The sequence below is a fragment of the Poecilia formosa genome, unplaced genomic scaffold (assembly GCF_000485575.1).
Source record: "Poecilia formosa unplaced genomic scaffold, Poecilia_formosa-5.1.2 Scaffold192, whole genome shotgun sequence".
Taxonomy (NCBI): Eukaryota; Metazoa; Chordata; class Actinopteri; order Cyprinodontiformes; family Poeciliidae; genus Poecilia; species Poecilia formosa.
This window is the reverse complement of record NW_006800131.1, coordinates 793,616-815,483: the sequence shown is the minus strand read 5'-3', so window position 1 is coordinate 815,483 and position 21,868 is coordinate 793,616. Positions and strand designations below refer to the sequence as shown.

Below are 21,868 nucleotides of genomic sequence, written 5' to 3'. Positions count from 1 at the left end.
GTGTTTTTTCTGTTCAAGCTGCAGCTCTTTTCTTGCAGAAGTCGAGTCTTTGGTAAAACTTTGTGTCTTTAAACCCTTTAATTCTGCCGTCTGCCTTTCAAACCATCCTCACCTTTCTCTTCCTTCTTCACTATTGTTTCCTGCTCCACAGCTTCATCCCCTCTCTCCCTTTGCATCCTTCCTCTCCTTATCCTCCTCTTCCTCTTTGCCTTACACTAAGTCTGTTTACATAGGATTAGAAACTCAAGCAGTGCTCTTGCTGATGTTTTTTACCCTTTAAGGGAGTCGGGACAGGAAATCTGTCTCTGCTGAGTGTTTGTTTATAACGTGTGTGTGTTTGTGCTAAACTTCGGGTACGGCCGCGGCTTTCATAGGTGAATTTCACCCTCAGGCTGTTGGTTTACTCGAGCTGTCTTTACTTTCACGCCGTACTTGAAGGAAAAATCCACCTGGAAACATAAGCAGAATAATTGGGTCCTGTTGAAAAAAGGCTTAGAGGTTGGAAGTGTCAGCAGGTCTGGGGGTTGGAGATGGAAACCAGTTCTACAAAAAGAAAAATAACTGCAGAGTTCATTAAAAAAAACGTAAGGCAGACACATCCAGATTTATCAGAGAAAAATGTACTGTAAAAAGTCTGAATTTGGAAATACAAACTAAGGAAATGTGCTTAAAATATGAAATGTTTCAATATTAAGTATCTTTTCTACAGGTAGTTGGTTTTATCCCCAAATTAAATATTCATAAAAACGTTTCAAGAGACGTCTTTGTGCAGAAGGTTATCTCCACTAAACGCCCATCTTTAAAAACAAATTAATTGTAAGAGAGTAATAATCTCAGGAGGCCCTGCACATAAATTTCGCAATCCTGTTACATTAAGCCAAAACTTTCACCATGCGATTCGTCTGTTAGAGAATAAAACTTTATAATCCAACTTTCAATCAACTTTATGGTCCCATAGGACTGATTGATGAAGAACCCTGGGAAATTATTACTTTTACTTGCCAATATTAAATCAATATATTTGTGGCATGAGCGTTGCTCCTTAGAGATGCTACACTGATAACAGAGGAACTTATACTCATGCTACACTATGCAAACGCTCAGTCTCCACTGATGAAAATACACTTACCTTGGTATGTTGAATGGGACATGCGATGGGAGCCGACCCTATTTTCTATAAATAATAAAAATATTACAGGCATCAGACGAAATGTCGACAGTGCCTCTTTTTATTTTCAGTTTATTTGAAATGGGACTGAAAAGGCCCCATCTTTATCCAACCTGTTGTATTCAGAAGCATCAACACTTTCCTAAAGGCACGAACACCCTAAAAAGCACACACACTTCACATATGTAACAGTAGCTAAATTTATTCTTGTTTGGACTTATGTAAAACACATTTTAGACATTTTTTTAGCATTGGTGACGAGATAGGAAACACCATAGGTGCCTAAATAGTGGCACCTAGTGGAGCAGCTAATTCTGCATTTTACATTTGCCTTTATGGCAGTAATAGGAAACAAACTGACAACAGGTTAATAATTATTTTCCAAAATGGTTGCCCCAGCAGATTAGCACAGATAGGTTACTGCTAGCACTACAATTTCAGCTGTCAAATATCTAGTTTACGAAACAAGCGTAGCTTGTGGTTTAACATTACAAGCTAATGGCTTACTAGTTTACACCAAGTTGGTGTGTTGTGGTATAAGCTAGTTGTAAACCACTAGCTTAAGCATTGGTAGCTAATGCTGAAGTGAGTTAGCATTAGCTACCAATGCTAATCCGAACACACCAGGAACATATTATATATAAAAATGATTCAGCTTTTATTTCTGTGCTGATATAGCTAGTAAACTTTTTGTTGTTAAAGAAGGAAATGTGATGCTTGTGTAAAGTTACTGTTTACGTCGTTCAGCCATCACTTCCTGCTGTAATGGCCGCCGCTGTCAGCGTGAAACATAAATGCTGCTTTTAAGCCAGAAGAAAACAGCATTTTGTTTGTCAGAGGTCAGTAAGGTGTATTTTTCCTTCAAGTGCCGTGTGTTGGGAATTAAACTGTGAAGTCTCCTGTTTTAAACGCGCTTTTTGATGACTAAATAATGAACTGTTCACTCTGGTCTTTTCGTGTGTTGTGGCTTTGAAAAGGTGTCACATACAGTACAAGAACAAACTGGTATAAACTTTAGCTCAGTGTTTTCAGGGTTTTTTGTACCAGTTATACGTCCTGCTCTCTGCAGTGTTTCTCTATCTGGTGACAACTGTGATTTTCTCTTTGGAGTCGCAACTAAAAAAATCCAAAAACAAATAATTGGTTAATTTTTTCTTGTCTTTTTTTTTTTGTTTTTTGTTTTTTTCCAAATTCACATTTTTGGTAATAAAAAAGTTACGAGTAGCCGCTTTACGGATACACAAGTTACTTTCTGCAAAACAGGAAATGTAATTGGTCTAAACACTGTTATGTTAAAAAACAAGCAAATAAATGTCAGACGCTAAGGATAAAAAAATGCACAACTGTTTTATTTTTTTACATAATTATTTAAAGCTCTAAGTAGCTTTAAACATTGTGATTTAAAGATAGCTTTAAAGATTACTTTTAAGCTTTTTTAAGAAAAACTAAGTTTAAAGGTAATCTTAAACTGTTTAGCAAACATTTTCTATGAGGTTATAAATACATTTTGCATAGTAGCAGTTAAATATGACGTAACATTATAACTAAATATGTTATTTTAATAAATTTTAATGGATTTTCAGAGTAAAACACTCAGTTTTTATGTTACAGTTCTGAGAAGATGAAAAGCTTATTTTTTTATGTTTTGTTTTTTCAGCGGTTTTGATTTATTTGCTTACATAACTGTGTGATGCGGTAATCTCTCAGCTGTTGCTTTAATCTGGTGTTTTTTACAGTGAAGGTGACGTGCAGACTGTGTCAGTGTGTGAACAGAGCTTCAGTGCATCTCCCAGTGGTTGCAAGTCGTCACGTTAAAACCCGAGGAGTAGATTTACCTCCCTGCCTTCTGTTTCTGTATGAGGCTGCACTTCTGTTTTGTAAAGAAATAAAAAAATCTGTTGGGTCTTGATTTGCTCCCGGTGATTTTTGTTCTTCTTAAACACGAGACGTACAAGTGTTTGGCCAAATTGTCCGCTAAAAAGTATTAGTGGATCAAAAAGGCAACCTAAGATCGAGCAAATAAAGTAGCCAGAAATTTATTGTAATCAAAAACACAAAAGCAATTTTTACAATGGTAAAAAAGAGAAAAGGGATTAAATTTCTGCCAAAAACTCTGAAATTTTGTGATTAATCTCTGAAAAACTGAAATTTTCTAGCAAATTTTGGACAATTGAAGTTAAGAAATTTCCAAGTTCATTGTGGAAAAATTCTGATAATCTAAAAATGTATTTTTTCTAGCAAATTTCTGAGATTTTTTTGCAGAACTTTACTACTTATTAATACTTTAAGTTTCCATGTTTGCTGTATTGACAGAAAGACATCATGTTTTCAGTTTCTTTTAAATTTTGAAATTTATTTTCAGTCATAAGAGGATTCACTTTATTTTAAAACATTGGCCATTTTTAGCCAAATTTAAGAAAGAATTGGACGCAGCTTTTCAGTAAAAGTCTTGCACTTGGGGGCCACATAAAATCCGTCCAAGGACCACAAATGGCCCCCGGGCCGCACTTTGGATAACCCTGTCTAAACCCTCAGTTTGAGGTATTTCTTTTTCAATGTCTGAAATCTCCCTGCAAGTGGCACTTTATTAATAAATTATTTTTAGCTCTTATGCACAGAAATCCAGACACTTTCTGTTGAAATGTGAAAAGTTGCTTTGATTTGAGTCGTATTTTTAAATTAAGCTGCTTCTCTGTGGATGTTATTAGTCTGTATTTCCATAATCTGCATGTGAGAGTCACACATGAAAGCTGACAGATGGTTGATGGGTGGAGACAAATTACAACATGCTGCTGCTAACGAAAAGGAGGATTTCAGCGTTTTGCAAAGCCGGCATATTGATCTGATTTGGGTTTTTCAACAAGCAATGAATCTTAAAAAAAAAAAAAGGTAACAGGAAACCTTCATGAAGTTACATCAAAACTTTTTACCTGCTGAACCAGGCAGGATTAAAAACTCATGTTTAAAAAATAAGCAGATTTAGTACAAACGCGTTTTCCCTCTCCATGCTGGTAGTTGGCAAAAAAGGATACAAAAAGTGTGGTTCCCATGGCAACCAGTACTTAAAATAGCGACAACTCCCTGCATCAGTGAACTCACGCTACGGGAAAAGTGATAAAATTTAAATACACACACCAAATTATCAGGGTGGTTTGCAGATTGTTTCCTGTTTTGCATTGTTAACTTTATGGTTGTCTGGAAGCTTTGTTGTTTTTATTTATTTATTTTTTATTCTTTTCATTGTTTTGTTTTTCTTCCTTTCTTACAAGCGAATGGTTTACTAGTTTACACCAAGTTGGTGTAAGCCTCACTATTTGGTTTGGTTTTTCTTCCTGTGTGGTCATTTTTCTACTTTAGGATTTTTCTTTACTGGGTTTCGGTTGTTACTTGTCAGATCCAGGTTGTTTTTTTTTTGCTTCTCTCCCAGTCAAATCTCTGTCTTCAATCAATCAATCAATCAGCCAAGGTTTTGTATTTCACATTTCAGAAACAAGGCAGTTCAAAGCGCTTTACGTCGTAAAAACTCATAACACAGTCAACAGTTGAGAAAACCAGTAAACATTTTACCCGTTGCCATTGTTGCACATCGTGGCCAGGATTTACACCTGCAACAAATTAATGGAACAAAATCCAAAACATGAGGAATTAAAAGGAAAAAACTGGCAAATATGGCTCAGGAGAAACCCACATGCTGGTTTGAGCCGATTCGTCCTGATTCTGGCGGGCGCGCGTTACTCTTACCTTATCTAACACCTTTAGAAACGCCTGTGAAGCGACAAAGCTGCCCGAGGGCAGAGCATTTTAATGAAGGAGATGAAACTCAGGGAAGCCTGAGCAGGTTGCTGATCAGAGCAGAGAGAGCAGGTCAGCCAGTTTGAGCGTCTTCGGTTAGGACAGGATTTAATTCATAAAGGTGGGATCTCTGCTCGACACGCTTCGTCACGCTTCGCCTGGAGATGAAGCCCTTCTCACTTTCACAACGTGGATCCAAAATACCTGAAGCTTGCAAAAAGAAACCAAAGTGTGACGTCCATTTGTTTACTGAAACATCTTTTTAATATGCTTGGCTGGGTGTAAATGTTCAGAAGAAACACAACGTCTTTCCAAGAATATTTGGTCTAGTCTGGTGGAAATGTCTGAGTAAACTTGAAATAAGACAAAATTAACTTACAAGTAACTTTTCAGCAAAAAACAGGAGCTTGTTTTAAATCAATAACTCTTTAATATTCATGACAAAGTTCTAGTTCCTCTGATATATTATTTAACTTATAATAAGACATTTTCCCTGTGTTATGAGTAAATTAATTCAGTACTTTTTCATCAATTATAAGGATTTATTGAATCGAAAAAGCTGTAATGTAAAGCTGAAAAGCTACTTGTGAGTTAGTTTTATTTTATGTGTACTAGGATATTTGCACTATAAAGTGGAACAAAAATACTTAGTAAGACTTTGTCTTTGCAGTAAAAATACACACTTTAATGAGGAAGAAAAGTTGTAAAATTCACAAACGTGACATTTTCACAAGATCTTACCAACAATTCCTAATTTCTGATGCAAATATCTTAATACACTTGAAATGAGACAAAACTAACTTACAAAAAAGTTTTCAGCAATATCGTCATACATATCGTATCGTGACCAGAATATTGTATATCGTATCGTATTGTGAAATTATTGTATCACTACATCCCTACTTGTAAGTTGGTTTAGTTTGGTTTCAAGTGTACTAAGATATTTGCAGTAGAAACCCGACCATAAATACTTGATAAGATTTTGAGTTTTGCAGTGAACAAACTGCTGATTCTACATTAAAGTATATTCCATCTAAAATAACTCAAAAACCTTCAGCCTTGGACATTATTCTAGCATAGACATAAATATCCCAGACTGATTGATCGAGCATTCACTCTCTTTCTGCTTCAATCATTTCATGTTTAATGCTCATGTCTTTCTCTTCTTTTCCACCACCAACTTCGGCTGACTTTGACCTTTCCTGCTTTTAGTTAAGCCGAACCACCTCCACGCTTAATTATGTAGAAAGTAGTGCCTTTAAATGTCTAAAAGTGAAAAGCCGTCACTTACTGTGTGCAGCCTGTCGTCCTGACACTCGGCTGAGTTCAGATCACACGGCGTGGGAGGATCAGAGAAGAAGAAGTTTGTCTTTTGCACTGCGGACGTCCTTATTCAACGATGAGGAGGCTGATCAATACAACACAGAGCTTCGAATCTGCAATACAGTTTTTGGTATGGAGGCGCTTTAGCCTCACAGCTGCTAATTATTTGATTTAATTTCTCTAAAAAGACCCTTGGAAGAAACAACCTTCAGTTGTTGAACGCTGCTCTGAAAACAGGGAGGATAAAACTGGTTAAAACTAGTCATTGCAGTAGCTATTTAAGTTATGTAATACAAATGTTGCCCTGTAAACTCTGATTGGTTGGTCTTCAGTTGTCATGACGACAGTAATAATGTGCTAACATTGTTTCCCAGTGAAGCCAAGTCAGGTTTTGACTTGGCTTCACTTGACTTGGATGCCTCAGCACCTAAACTGGACTTTAAACCTTCTGTCAGTACAATTTTATTTTGTTTTGTTTTTTTCTTAAATAGTTTGTGTTACATTGGATGAAACTGGCCAAACAGCCTCTAAAATCTCTTTTCCAGTCCGCGGACTATTTTCCCTGAAGTCTTGAAAACCATCAAGATGTTTCTCTGGGAAAAATTAGATGTTCTTTTTGTTGAACAAATGTTTTATCTTTGAAACATCTAGCTAAAACATGTTTCAAAGCACTGACCTTAACTTATCTGCAGTGGTTTAGATGTAGTTCTTGGTGCCTTTGAACAATTCGTTGTGGTCATTCCTGAGAATGCTCACCATTTTTCCATGTTTTCTCCATTTGTCAGCATTGGATCTTACTGTAGATCACTATCATGCTTCCTTGAACAGGTTAGAATAAGTCTATATAAAATATGTTAGTTATGTTTTTTGCACAAAAAGATAATGAGATTTTAGTCTGAGCAGTTCTGCCCATTATGATCTCCTTTCAGGGCCTCCTGTCACTTTAAATCCAAATAGATTCTGCTGGCCACGCCCCCAGATCAACGTTTACACTCTTATGTGAAAATGGCTGCAAACAGACGCGCAGTTCTACATCTTTGAAAAGCAGAAGAGCCTGGTAAGTCAATAACAAAACACTTTGTATTTTCCAGAGCAGGTAACGGTAGAACCAGGCGGCCAAACTTGCTGGAACTCAGCTTGTGTTGCTAGGTAACGGGCTGGGCTTCGCTGGGGTTGCTAGGTAACGGGCTGGGCTTCGCTGGGGTTGCTAGGTAACGGGCTGGGCTTCGCTGGGGTTAATATTTACACAGTGCCTGCTTAATCTCGAGTCTTTTGAAACGGCTCATCTTCCAAACACCAAAAAACACATTAATCTAACGACAAAAAACATCAGGGAGGTTTTTAAAAGCTGTTTTTCGAAGCAGTAGAAACCAAAAAGGAAGTACAAAAACTTCCTCTTTACGGCCATTTAGCCAACTTCGTGTTATCAGAGAGGTTTTTGTTTAGATGATTTCTTGATTCAACAATCCTGATAGTAATAGATAGCTATTTATTTTATAAGTAAAATGATCACTTGAAAGCAGTTTTTCATATTTACCCAGGTTTTATTTGTCTGATATAGAAATACATTTTCTACTGGATTAAGCCTTTAAAACACTGTCGGCTTATTTAAACGTCTATATTCCAGATCTAAATGCACACTGTGTTTCTCCTGATCATGACAAATGACTGCAGTGTGATTTATCAGGAGAGAGAGTTGGGACCAGATGCAGGATTCACTCAGGTCTGTTTATGTCCTGAACCAGCAAAACTAGTAAACAAACCCTAAAGCTGCAGTTTTCACCTGCATAAAGAGCATCTCTTTATGAACCAATATTTCAATGATTCAGACTGAAAAATGCACATAAACAATGAAACATTCATAGTAAAACACTGTATTATTCAAAATCTGTTTGTTTTTTCATTTGTATTTCTGTCTTGTTGGTGCTTTCTGAATGTCTTTACATTTACAAACAGCTTTGGTTTGCGATTCCTCGGCTTGTAGGAAAGTAAAGTAATGAATGCGCGATCGTAAAAAGCATCAACCAATCACCTCCGGTCTGCCAGCACCGCTTCCAGCTGCGAGAAAAAAAATCTAACAGAATATGATGAGGTAATTTAACTCTAATAAAGTCGGTTTTATTCATCATCAACACAGCAGGAAATAAACCCTGGGATAGCTCACTTTTTTCTGTCTCTCATTATTCTCACTGATTATTCTAATAAAAATATAAAATGTGATTGACACTAATCTTCCTGCAACAATGTTCACACTATTTATATTTTTATTTAACTCTTACTGGGAGAAAATTGCTCATTTTCTTTCTGAATGAAGCTTTTATTTCATGATTGTTTCATTATTCTACCTGAGGATTTAAGCCTTTAAAGCTTTCGTAGTAGATTAGTTTAACATTGGGTTTATCTTTTTTTTATTTTAAATTGCTGTTTTTCCTTAATATAAATACATACTTATAACCATAATGCTGCCATTGAGCAACATGCAGTAATAAAACTGTTTTCTGCAAGCTAAGACATTTTTTAAAAGTTTTCCAGCGTTAAAAATGCTCTTCAAAATGTTTCCTGGATTCAAATGTTCCCTAATCGTGGGACTTGGAAACTAATTTTTATCAGCAGAATGAAAATATTGAAAGCAATAGTTTCTAATCGCAGATCCTCAACAGCCAATGCCCCGCATATTTCAGATTATCAAACTCTACATGTCATTTTATGTCTTAGATAAACATTTTATTGTTGCTGCTGCAGTAATTTACTAGAAAGGATTAAAAAAAATAAAGTTAAGCCCAAAAGAGTGGATTAGGGCCACCAAAATATATACATAAAAACTAAAGTTAAAATTTTAAAGTAAAAGTAATAAATCTCAGAGAAGAAAATCTTAATTTCAAGACAAAATCTGAATTCTGAAATTAAAATTCTAAGGAGAAAGTCTAAAGTTTGAGAGAAAAAACATCCTAATTTTGAGGGAAAAAAAGTCATATTTCTGATATTCAAGTTAAAATTCCAAGGAAGAAAAAGTAACAAGTCTGAGAAGAAAATCTTAATTCCAAGAAAAAAAAAATCTGAATTCTGAAAATTCTTAGAAAAAAAATCTAAAGTCTGAGAAATAAAATCCTAATTCTGACAGGAAAAAGTCAGAATTCTGACATTATGTTACAAATTTTGAGGAAAAATTCAGATTCTCAGATTAAAGTCAGAATTCTATGAAAACAAAACCTACATTTTTAGATTGAATTCAGAATTATGAGTGAAAAACTCTGACTTTATTATTGTTGTTGTTATTTTCTGTTTTTTGCTTTAATTGCGTTCCGTATATTCAGAGTTTCCATACATGAGTTTATTTCTAATAGGAAATGCGACAGATGGTGAAGAGAACATCTTTAATCTGCAGTCTGGTTCTGGTTCTGGTTAATGGAGTCAAACTCTCACTTCTGTCATTTACACCTTAGGAAGGTTTTGTTGTTTTGTTACGTCTCTTGCTTAAGTTTCAAGTTGTTGGTTAGTTAAACTCTGACTCCTCCTAGTGTTCATTCGCTGCTACTGCAGCCACAGTAAGGTTTGTTTTCAAACTTTAGTCTCTGACTGGATAAGCCTGACAGGATTTCTTAGCATTTTTAAGGTGACATGGAAGAAAAACACTTAAATTATCTTTAAATTAGAACTAAGAAGTGTTTTAAATCTTTGTGTTTGAGTGATTTGTAGATTATATTAATTATTGACCTGCTATATTGAAATCTTTATAATCTATCAGTGAAATATTTGAGTCTTGTCTTTTCTATTTATATTTTACACCTTAATTAGTTTTCCCTCTTTATGATTTGTCCTTTTTTAATTTTTTAAAATCTTTTTTATTAAAATAATAAAATCTCATCTTTCTGATGAACTTATTTCAGATGTTTTGAGCTCCAGAAAGATAACTAACTATTTGCCCTGTTACTGTGAGTCTTCAGCGAACGTTGAGCTCTTTAAAATGTTTGATTTGAACAAACAGGGGATTTAGTTAACCTATACAGGAAAATGAATCCTGTCACCAACTAGTTTTAGTCTGAAGAATATTAGAACATTGAAAAGGACATTTTGCAATTAATTTCAAACATGGCAACCACATTGTTCATGTTTAGAGATTTAAAGTGGAAGTAGAGGATAAATGTAATAAAATATGATGCCCTTCTAACTCACCAATGGTCCTGGGTCACACTTGGGACTCACCTGGATATTTATCTCCATTTTACTCCTGGAATCCCTCAGATAAAAGTCGGATTTCTGCGTTAGACCTTTGGCCGTTTTTTTCCAGTTCTGATAAACTTGTTTTCTGAAACTTTGTTTTGACCTTTTGATCCCTGTTGGTTAATAATGTACTCAGAGTGGAGGGATTTTTATCTCTCAGGACAAATAATAAACACTTGCTTCTTGATATTTACTTAAAAAGTCACATCCATTTGGGTAAATAATGGTATCATTGCTCCAAATACTATAAAAGTTGCAAAATCTTGCTGAATCTTGTCAGTACATTTTGCGTTGTGTCAGTGGACGCAAAGTTCAAATAAATGAAACTTTTCAACAAGCTGCTGCAGCTTTATCAGTACAGAAATATTATTTTACATCTAACTACAAATTATTTACACAAATGTAAATATATTTGGCTACACAGTTATATTTTTTCCTTTCAAAACTTCCAAATGTCTGAAAAAAGTTGAAAAATCCAGATGCTTCAAAATCAGTAAATTTTGACCCTCTGTAATTTTAAATGTTCTCTGTTGGTTGAATTAATCCCTGGTAAACAATGTTTGTTTTTTATTTCTTGAAACCAGGTTAAATGTTTCCTTAAAGATTTTTTTCCTCACTTATTATCTCACATCTATATGTAACACCGTCAAAGAGAAGTACTGAATTAAACAATATTTAAAGGTTTTTAAAACAATACTGATCTAATTAAAGAAAGAGACTAAGGAACACAGAATAATCAAACTAGAATGAAATAATCAAAACACAAAACAACCCAAAGATCCTAACAGAACATGATTAAATTTAATCTTCGTTAGCCCATATGATCAACTCTTAACATATTTTCAGGCACATTCAGCAGGTTTATAATAATTAGCCATGTGGCTAATAGCCTCCAAAAATGGGCGTGGCCTAACCCAAGTGATGAAGAGGATTGTGTCTGTGGCGTTTTACCTCTATGAAGGAACATCTTCGGTTTAGGGACAGCAAAGGGATTACGCTCCTGTTTAGTTTTTGTTTGTTTGTTTGTTTGTTTAGTATCAGATACATTTCTCAGTACTCTGTGCATACAATCTCTGAAATATAACGTTTTAGTATTTCAAATGTCCTTTCAGCAGACTTTCAATAAAAGTCACTCCTATGAATCAGCAGCTTCTCCTGGTTTTTGTTTAGTTTGCAAGTCTGAACTTTGCAGCAGTCAGAAAAGGGACAGCGGGGATTCCTGGTGGAAATTCTCCAGGAATTTTCTGGCTTAACAAAGTTGCAGATCTCAACTTCACAGAAATCAATGTCTGTGTGGGTTAACCCCACAAAGTCCTAGATTTTAAAAGTCAGTCAAACAAAAGAAAACAAAGCAAATGATTGCTACACAAACCAGACTCTATCATTGCAAACTTTCACACACCTAAAACAAACCCTAAAGAGCAAAAACCCAATTTAAAAAAATGTTCTTACACAACCGTTGGAAAGTCCACAGAGTTGTTACCTAATCAGATTGTATAAAAGTCAAGCAGCTCACAGGACATGCTGCTGTGTCTCCATCTTCTTGCATCCTTTCTTGGCCTGACTGTCTCTGCGTTGTCATCATGAACCTGTGGCTCGGCTCGCTGCTGTTTGCTTCGCTGCTTCTGATTGGCTCAGCTCTCTCACCTGAAGAATGCCAGCCGCTGGTCGCACCCGTCTCTCTGGCCGACCCGTCTGTGGTAAACGCTTCCTCTCGTTCATACCCCAGCGAGATTAATACTCCGTTATTATCTGGATTTACTCATTTAGCTCCTACTGCAACAGTAATGTGGTCCTCATTGTTGTTTCTGTTTGCTTTTTACATCTTCATGGTAGTTTTATGTTGTGATTCCTGTCACTATTTGCATTTTCGTTGCGTAATGTTTCGATAAAAAGTTTTGCCACTAGGACAAGGTAATTTTTCAGCTGTATCAAAATTGGTTTATTTCACAAAACTGCAATGGAAACACTTTTATCTCATCATACAAGTCACATGATCAACAGTCGGACCAGGAAGAAGAAAACAACAGGAAGTAGAAGGAGGAGGATGGCACGCCATGTTTTTTAAGGATTTATCACATTAACAAGAAGTGTGATTTTAATTGCATTTCTTGAAAAAGCACAGTGGTGAAATTGTGTTTCTTCATTTATATAGTCCAAGATGAGCATTAGCTCTTTGTGAAACATTTGTCCAAGCAGGATTTTAATAAGAACATCTTTTTCAAAATCTTTTAATGCAAACCTTTACCTGATGTTCTGAAACTAGAAAAAGTGAACTTATTCATATCCAAATTGTACTTTGCATATAAATAACCAAACAATAATTTGGTTTTACAAGCAAACAGTAACCAAACGGTAGTCTCTTGGTTAGCTAGTTAGCTACAAAGCTAACCAGCTATGTAGCTGTAACCAGCTTATTTAGCTGGTTAGCTGGATAACCAGCATTTTACCATCTGCAAACAGTAAAAACACAACAAATATTTAACATAAAATCAGTTATTTCTTCATATCTCAAACACGTTCATGTTGTGAAAGTAACCAACTTCCTGTTTGTGTGCAGATCTATGGAAAAGTAAATTTCCTTGCAGGCTACACGGATCATGACTTTCATGGTGAGATGCTGAAGTTAACTGAAAGCTCCTGGGTGAACATCACAGAGTCGCCGGCTGGCAACAACGAGATTGTCATGTCTCAAGGGAGCAATATGTGAGTTCACAGTAAATATACACATTTACTGCATGTATGAAAGAAAAGCAAAACACAACCATATAATTACTGAGATGAAAATGCATAAAGGAAGGAAAAAGCAAAAAAATGAAAACTGTTTATTCATAATATCTGAAAATGTCGGATAACTGATTCTGATCAGGTTGTTTTATGTAAACATGCAATAAATACAATTTAGAGAAATTGTTCTATTGGTGGTTATATGGAAGCATTTTTCAGTTTGTGTGTCAAACTGTTGAACTGACCAGACTAAAATCTCACCAAAGAACTATTTTGTGTAAAAATTGTAATGAACATGTTTTGTAGAGACCATAAACTTATCTTAATCTGTTTAAGGAAGGACAATAGTTCAGCTTTAAGGTTGTGAACTCACCTTTTTCCTCAATAGAAATGGAACCTGCCTGAAAAACACCCAGAGCATGAAGATAGAGGGAAACACCGTAACGTCCTCACGTAAGTTTCCCAATGTGAGCTGACAAAAAGAGTCAAAGTCCTGCAGGAGAGGCCAGCCTGCAGCTTCCATTTAAAAAACAAACCATTTCAGGGCGGGATTTTATATCCGTTTATTTTTCTTTTTTAAAAAATCCAATTATGCTTACAAACACTGCACATTTTCTCAGTTTTATTGGTCATTTTCCAGATTTTTCATCCAAATTTCTATTGATTTTCTTGTTCATATATATTGATAATGTACAAAGAGTTATTGGGGTCACACTAAGAAAATTTTTAAAGATTAAATAAAATTATGAGAAGTGATAATGTTGCGATTTTATTCTTGTAATACTGTGACTTTATTCTCATTATATTATGATTTTATTCTTGAAATATTTTATCTTACTTTATTGTCATGTTATTTTGACTTTTTTCTTATATTATTTAGATTTTATTCTTGTAATACTATGTCTTTATGCTTGTAATTTTATTACTTTATTCTCGTAAAACTACAAATCTAATCTTGCAATGTTTTGAATTTATTCTCATAATATTGTGACTTTATTGTCATCATTTTATTACTTATTTTACTATTTATTTCTGTAAAATAAATATGAAATTGTTTATTTTCCTAAAAATAAATAAATATGAAAATTAAGATCCATTTTTCCACTTTTTTCTGTGTTTATTCCCAGATCTTAACATGACCTCTGAGTCTCATGTGCTGCCGAGCTGCGACGGCTGTTTGGTCTTAGCGATAAACAGCACCGCCAAAAACATCAAAATTCTCACTGAGCTATTTAAATTCAGCTTCGCAAACATCCAGGACGAAATCACCGCTCGTTCTCTTTACTTTCTAGGTAAGAAGAAATCAGTCGCATGGATACATTTTCTTGGTTTTATTCCAAACTGTAAATTAATTAATTTTCATTATTTGTTTTCCAGGCAGAGGATCGGCCATAGCAGAGTCTGACATGGAGCTTTTTAAGAAGCAGGCGAGCTGCTTGGGCTTCTCTGGAGAACCAAACTTCCTCCACAAACCTGAGAAAAGTGCGAACAGCTCTGAGGTTTCTCTGCTGTAATGGCTTAATGTGCTGGGATTTTCATTTTCCTTTGTCTGTTTCTGCAGGTTTTTGCAAAGAAGAGGAGAGCATCAGTTTGCCAAGTTCCTTTTAGTCATTCTGCATCTAATTTGCACAATGACTAAAATGTTTTTTCTTGTGCAACATGTAGTTTTAAAACTGCAAAGAAAATAAAACTGATGAATAAATATTGACTCTTTGTTAACCCACAAAAGATTGGTGACGATTGGTGAAGGCGGACATAAAGAAGAGCCAAAATGCCAACAGCAACAAACATTAAAGGCACAATAATCCAACACAAGACAAAGACATGACTGTAAATAACAGAGAATTACAACAATATGAAGAGATGAACAAACAAGAGAAAATGGAGAAATAAGAAAAGGTCAGACATGGAAAACAAATGAAGCAGGAGAAAAGAAAGAAAAACAAAGATTTTAATAAACTAAGCATGAATGGAATAATTCAGATACATAATACATAAAGGAATAATAAACCGACACTGTAAAAGATTTGAAGGTGGTTTAACTTGAAACCAGCTGCCTTGAAAATCCTACTTAAGGTAAGGTAATTTTATTTATATAGCACATTTTCAGCAACAAGGCAATTCAAAGAGCTTTACATGAATTAAAAGGAAATACAAACAAAATAACAAACCATAGGAAAGACAAAAAGAAGAAAGACAGCTAAATCCTTTTCTGGGTTAAAAGTAATATAAACTAAGCAGTGACTGTTCTTGTTAAGTATTTCTGGATTCCAAGTTCGTAGTTTTTCTAATTCTGATTCCATTTCTGGGCTGTATAATATTGATCTAAATAGTGCGCACTCCACAATTTCTGCTATTACTAATAGACTAAAATAATCCTTTTCTGGGTTAAATAGGGAGTACTCCACCGTTTCTAACAAAATAAAACAAAAAATAGGAAAGGACACATTAGGGCAAATGGCAACATTCAGACAAAACAATGGGCAAAACAAAGATATGAGTGAAGGCAGTGACATCACAGGGCCATGAAACCAGGTGGCTGAGCCTCCTGGCAGAAGTCCGATAAAGGTGTTGTTTATCCAGGAATGTCCTTGGGAGCGTTCAGCTCCACAGCTGCATGGATACAGGAGGGGGTTAGGTGGGAAGGAGTGTTATGTTTACATATCTTCCAGGAGATTGGAAATATGCAGCCCTTCCAAGGCCACACGGGGAAAGCCAGTTCAGAAACAGAATGTCTTAAGTCAGCAAGACAGTTGATTTAACGAGAGACAAGTTGTCTAAACATCATTTTTAAAGTTCATTAATCTTGAATTATGAGTTTTAACTTAATGTTGCAAATATTTATTTCACAATATGCCTGAAAATAAACTGTCATCACCTAGTTAAAGAGCCACAGTTCCCTATTATTTTTTACTCACAATATCAAGTTAAAATAACTTATTTTACTTCAGAATAATTTAAATTCTTGTTTCAAATTGCATGAACAAAAATTTCTGATCTAATAATTAATCTTAATAAACATCCCAATGAATTCAGCTCAGAAACATTTAGTGTGAACACGACATTAAAATAAACATTTGTCTTAATAAAACACAAGAGTCAGATCAATGTAATGCACTTCGATCTCAGGACACAAAAACATGCCTCTAAGCATTCTGGGAAATAGTTCCTACGCCTGTCTTTTTCTTCTTTCAGTTTTTTAAGTGCTAACCTAAAAACTAGCTTATTCAACTCCTGGAGGTTTGACTAAATGAAGTTTGATAAACTGTTTCTCTGGTTTAAGGCTTCATGTTAGATGTTTTCTCTGTGCCTTTAGTTTAAAAACTTTTCCATTGATGAATAAAAAGGTTAGAGGATGACTCGGCGATTAGTCTCCCTCTAAACACACTTTATCTTTGGACTGTGGGCCCCCGCAGCCACAGCAGCTGAGGCCCAGAGTCATTATAAATCGACCGTCTCAGCGACTGTGTGTCACTGTTGGGTCTGAAAGCAGGATGGCTGCAGCAAAGGTTGCATTGTTGCTGCTGTTAGCAGCAATCGGCTGCAATGCAGCACCGGCTCCAGAGGAGTGCCAGGGTCTGGCCAAACGGCTGCCCACCAAAAATCTGCATGAGGTGAGTCTGGTTCTGGCCGGTCTTAGACCACTGGGATGAGACATTTTCAAATGTTTCACTACAGAAAAATTAAATCTTACCAAGAATTTTTGTCTAGTTTCTAAGGCAAATGTCTTAGTACACTTGAAGAAGACAAAAGTAACTTAGAAGTAACTTTTTAGTAAGAGATAGGAGTTTGTTTTAAGCTAGTAATTCCTTAATCTTGGTGAAAAACGTTCTAGTTCCACTGGAAGATTATTTCACTTGTAAAAAATGTTTTAATTGAAATTATCTGTCAGTGGAACTAGAATCAAGCTCTTATCCTGCTAAAAAAATACTTGTTAGTTTTGTCTTATTTCAAGTGCACTGAGATATTTGAACTAGAAACTAGATCAAGATTTTCTGTTTTTGCAGTGTTTAATCGTGTCAAACAATTTGTAACATTTGTACGTTTTACTCACTGCAAAAACTCAAAATCACAAGTATTTTTAGTCTAGTTTCTAGTTTAAATATCTTAATACACATGAAGTAAGATAGCTAACTTAGAAGTAGCTTTTCCAAAAGATATAAAAACTTTAAGCCAATAATTCTATAATGTTGTTGAAAAAGTAGTTGTTAGCTTATAACATAATCGGTACTAGTAAAAACTAGTAATTTTTATCAATATTCTAGAACTACTGACTTAAAATAAACCTATATTTTTCTGAAAAGTTATTTGTAGGTAGTTTTGTCTAATTTTAAGTGTACTAAGATATTTGTTCTCGAAACAAAACCTAAAGTACTTAAGAGTTTGTGTTTTTTGTAGCCCTGATTAAATGTCCAGTGATTTACTCTAGAAGTCATATTACCAGTAACACAGCAGGTCAGTCTGCTTAAAACCATTTTGTTAATAACTGTTAATCAAACATTCCCTCTTTTCTGTGTTTCTGCAGATTTACGGTGAATGGGTTCTGGTCTGGTCCGTCTCTGACTTTCACGCTGGCCAAGATTTACTGGGGAACTTAACCAGCTCCCACGTTGAGTTCAGACTCCTTGCTGACAACAAAACAATCGAGTACCTTGAGAAGAACAAATTCTCGTAAGTTTTAACATTAAATAAAACCTTAATCCCGAGAAACTGAAGCTGAATAAAAACTACACTGTAAAAACACAAAATCTTACCTAGTATTTTTGGTCTAGTTTCTTGTGCAAATATTTTAGGACATATGTTTTAAGTGAAGAATTCCGTCATAAAAAAATATTAGTTTCACTGGCAGATTATTTCATTTATAACTTGAGAAAAATGTCATTTTATAACTGAAAAATCTGCCAGCAGAACTCGAACTGGTTGCTAGGTGACGATCTGGACTTGACTGGGGTTGCTAGGTAACGGTGCAGTGCTGGTTTATTGTGAAATAAATTAAAAAATCTTGCAGTGGAACTTTTTAAAATCATAATTGATTGAATTATTAACTTAAAACAAGCTCCTATATCTTGCAGAAAAGTGTACTAAGATATTCGCACTAGAAATTACACAATAAATGCTTGGTAGATTCTGTGTTTTTGCAGTGGAAACAATAGATTAGAGTGTGATGTTAGAATAAAAAGTTGGAAATGAGATGTCTGCAGTTGATTCAATAAATCTGCTGGTGTCGTTTCTAATCTGTTTCATCAACTTCTAGCAATTCCTGCACCTCCTACTTTATCAACTTGACGATTCCCTCTGACGACGGTGAACACCACACATTGCCCACTCATTCAATCAGTAAGTTGCACACAAACGTAAACCCACAACAGGACAGATATGTTAACTGTGAATATTCTAGTGAGTCAGCTTTTTAATGTTTTAGTCTAAAGAAAAACAAAGCACCACTATCACCTGATGTCTGTATATTAGTGACTGTCAACAACAACAGATACAGAAAACTGGGGCTGTAGCTATTTCAGAAAGCAATTAATTTAATGCTTATTCTGATGATCAATTGGTTAATTGGATTTAAAAATTGCACATTTCATTTGACCACTTTAACCACTAGATATATATATTAAAAATGCAAATAAACAAATAATTAAATTCCCTTTCTAAATGAGAAAATAAAATTTTATTGCTTAAAATTCAATAAAGTTAGCGAGCAAAGCTAAAACTATACCAGTTTAGGAGTTTTGGCTAAAATGTATTTACAGACAAAGGTGTTTATATCTTAAACACAAGATGTATGTATGTTTTTGTACAGTTTTGTGTTAATTACGTCTCTGAATATGATTTTTTTTCAGTAAGTAGTCTTTTTTGAGCCTGTGTACTTCACTTAACAATTGATGACTAAATTAGTTGACGATTATTTCAATAATCAATTAATCACGATTAATCGGATTAATCGTTTCAGGACTAATGGAAATAAATAAAACCGGGTGAAAAATCAAACAAAACATAAGTTCTTTAGAGTAAACCCTAATAATCATTTGACTGTCACACAATAATGCCTCATTTATAACATGTGAAAATCCATTAAAAGTGAAATAATCTTCCAGTGGAAGTATTTACTTAAAACAACTCTTGCTTAAAAGGGACCTTTAACTTTTTTTTGTCAAATTTCAAATGCACAAAGATATTTGCACTATAAATATTCAGCATATATATTTGGTATAGTTGGTGTTTTGTGCCTTTGCTTGCATCAGTGTAACCAGCCTTATTTCTGTGCATCAGGAGTGGAGAAGGACGGAGTGGAGGTGGAGTGGAACGACCCGGCGAATGTTGAATTCTACGAGAGCTGCGACGACTGTCTGCTGATGACCTTCAAATCTTCACGGATGAAATTCCTGCTTAGCTACAGTAAAACAGACACTCACTCACTTTAATAAATTCACTAAGGATAATTTACGTAATGATTTATTATTTGGGAAGTTTTGCTGAAGCGATGTTGTTTTGTTTGTGAATCAGGGAGGGAGGGTTCGCACCGGGATGTGGAGCAACACAAAGCCGCCCACGATGACCATAAGAAACTGGCCGAGTGTCTGGGAGTCCCACATGACAAACCGTACACCTACGACGGAGTGGCAGGTCTGCCACTGTGACAGAAACACCATGACGCCTCCAACAACTCCAGATAATTCATATTTTATTTCCCTTAACAGATTTCTGCCACAAGAAGTCCGCTCCAGAATCAAAACAGGGCCAGTCCTGAGTGGAATGAAGAGGAAGAGTCAACCTCTATGAAGAAAGAGCGATTAAAACACATTAAAAACCTATTAGCATGTTTGCTTTTCTCGTGCTTTTCTAAAATTATTATTTTTCATTTACTAATTGTTTTTTGTCTAGTGATGCAAATATTTTAGTTCAGTTTAAATAAGACAAAACTAACTTGTACTTGTAAGAATGCTAGCTCCACTTTCTTCAAATGAAGTAATCTGCCAGTGGAGCTAGCAGATTACTAGCCAGTGGAGCTAACACTTTTTCATCAATATTAAGGGATAATTAACCTAAAAAAAAGCTCATATATCATATATCAAGCTCAGATAACTTGATAAAATTTGTTTTTTGCAGCGTAACTTCGATTTAACATCAGTTTCTCATGGGATTTGTGTTCTGTTTTCATGTTTTCATGGGATTCTGTTTTCTGCTCATTCACACTTTTTCTTCATAGACTCATCAACAATCTTTGGTGGATTCTCAGTCATTTTGAGTCACTTTGTAGTTATTTGGATATTTCATTTATGAATGAACAAAAAAAACAGCGTTGAACAAAAACTCATTGAAAAACAAACAGGGATCACAGGGAGCCAGAGCAGAACAAAAAAAGGGAAACCAGGTACAAAAACCAGCAGGGTGAAACAGGAAAGTAACAGGATTAAACTGGAGGAACCAGCAAGGAGATGAATATATGCTGGGAGACTGAATAGACCAGGTTAATTGACTAACTGGTTGCAGGTGTGTGGGAGAGAAAATGCACAGCACACAACAGGGACGTAGGAATCTTCTGTAACTAGACACACAGAACAAGTAAACATAATAAACTAGAATCACTGAGAAAGAACTGAACTAAAGTAAAATAGAAACAAGAATCAAGAACTAAGCATCACAATAACAAAACAATCAAAACACCAAACCAACCCTGGGTCCTGACACTTTCAGGGTACAAACAGGAAGCAATAAAATCTGAGATGAGTGAATTTTACCTTTGGCCAGTTCAGGCCCAGAACCAGGATAAACCAAACGGTCGTTTTCCAGTTAGTTTCTCCCCTGACAGAGTACGGTGCGTTTGTGTTTTTATGCAATCTCAGATCAGGATGACTGTAGCAAAGGTTGCATTGCTGCTGCTGCTGCTAGCCGTGATCGGCTCCACTGCAGCTCCGTCTGCAGAAGAGTGTCAGGTTGTGACCAAACGGCTGCCCAGAGAAGATCTGCACAAGGTGAGTTTGGTTCTGGACCAGGTGGTGTCTCACTTTATCACCAAATGTCTTCATTCAAAAAAAATCCTGACTATTTTTACATGTTAAGTGTTCCTTCTGAATCAGAGGTGGAGATTTAGATTGTTTGAACTTTTTACAACAGAATTAGATCATTCTTACGAAAACAACAAGCATAATGTCAACTGCTGATGTAAAACAGTGTAAGCAAAGTGCTGTGAACCAGTAGGAACTATAAAATCTAAAGGAATCTGTTCTTAAATCTGCTGGTTTTTGTTTTAAGACACATTTCAAGGTTCAAATGATTGGAAGTGATCAACACTGTTCTATAATTTTAGTACAGTGGTTCTTAACCTCTTTTCAGGTACCGAACCCACCAGTTTCATATGCGCATTCACTGAACCCTTCTGCAGTGATGAATAAAATATGATTTTTTTTTTCTCCAAATTCTAGTTGGGTTACCCACCTAGAGTCTAGTTGGGTCACCACAAGATCACCAAGTCTTCTTAAAAGGTAGAGTCTTCAAAATATAGTCAGTGTTTTCAGCAAAGTTGAGTTGACTGTCCAGGAACGACCCAAGGTATTTAAAATCTGCCAGTTTCAACAGGCTGGCCATCGAGAGAAACTGGAACCACTTTAAGGTCTTGTTTAGATCATTTAA

General features: G+C 35.4%; 2 protein-coding genes and 1 long non-coding RNA gene across 3 annotated transcripts; 2 read left to right on the top strand and 1 right to left on the bottom strand.

The window, feature by feature from the left end:
- Window positions 1-1,306: 1,306 nt before the first annotated feature.
- Window positions 1,307-10,872, bottom strand: LOC103147959 (uncharacterized). Its single transcript, XR_001664010.1, has 3 exons — window positions 10,457-10,872; window positions 6,252-6,368; window positions 1,307-5,170 (listed from the first exon to the last, which is right to left on the bottom strand). It is a non-coding gene; the product is annotated as an uncharacterized LOC103147959 (long non-coding RNA).
- A 1,127-nt stretch (window positions 10,873-11,999) lies between these two features.
- LOC103147958 (uncharacterized) lies at window positions 12,000-14,959 on the top strand. Its single transcript, XM_007566544.2, has 6 exons — window positions 12,000-12,204; window positions 13,065-13,210; window positions 13,620-13,684; window positions 14,359-14,523; window positions 14,609-14,713; window positions 14,793-14,959. The coding sequence occupies exons 1-6, from the start codon at window positions 12,088-12,090 to the stop codon at window positions 14,837-14,839; spliced, it is 645 nt and encodes a 214-aa protein (XP_007566606.1). The 5' UTR covers window positions 12,000-12,087; the 3' UTR covers window positions 14,840-14,959.
- A 1,719-nt stretch (window positions 14,960-16,678) lies between these two features.
- Window positions 16,679-20,055, top strand: LOC103147957 (saxitoxin and tetrodotoxin-binding protein 1-like). The gene is made up of 6 exons (XM_007566543.2): window positions 16,679-16,845; window positions 17,757-17,902; window positions 18,486-18,568; window positions 19,508-19,633; window positions 19,742-19,861; window positions 19,936-20,055. Exons 1-6 carry the CDS (start codon window positions 16,726-16,728, stop codon window positions 19,983-19,985), a joined length of 645 nt encoding a protein of 214 aa, XP_007566605.1. The 5' UTR covers window positions 16,679-16,725; the 3' UTR covers window positions 19,986-20,055.
- Window positions 20,056-21,868: the final 1,813 nt, after the last annotated feature.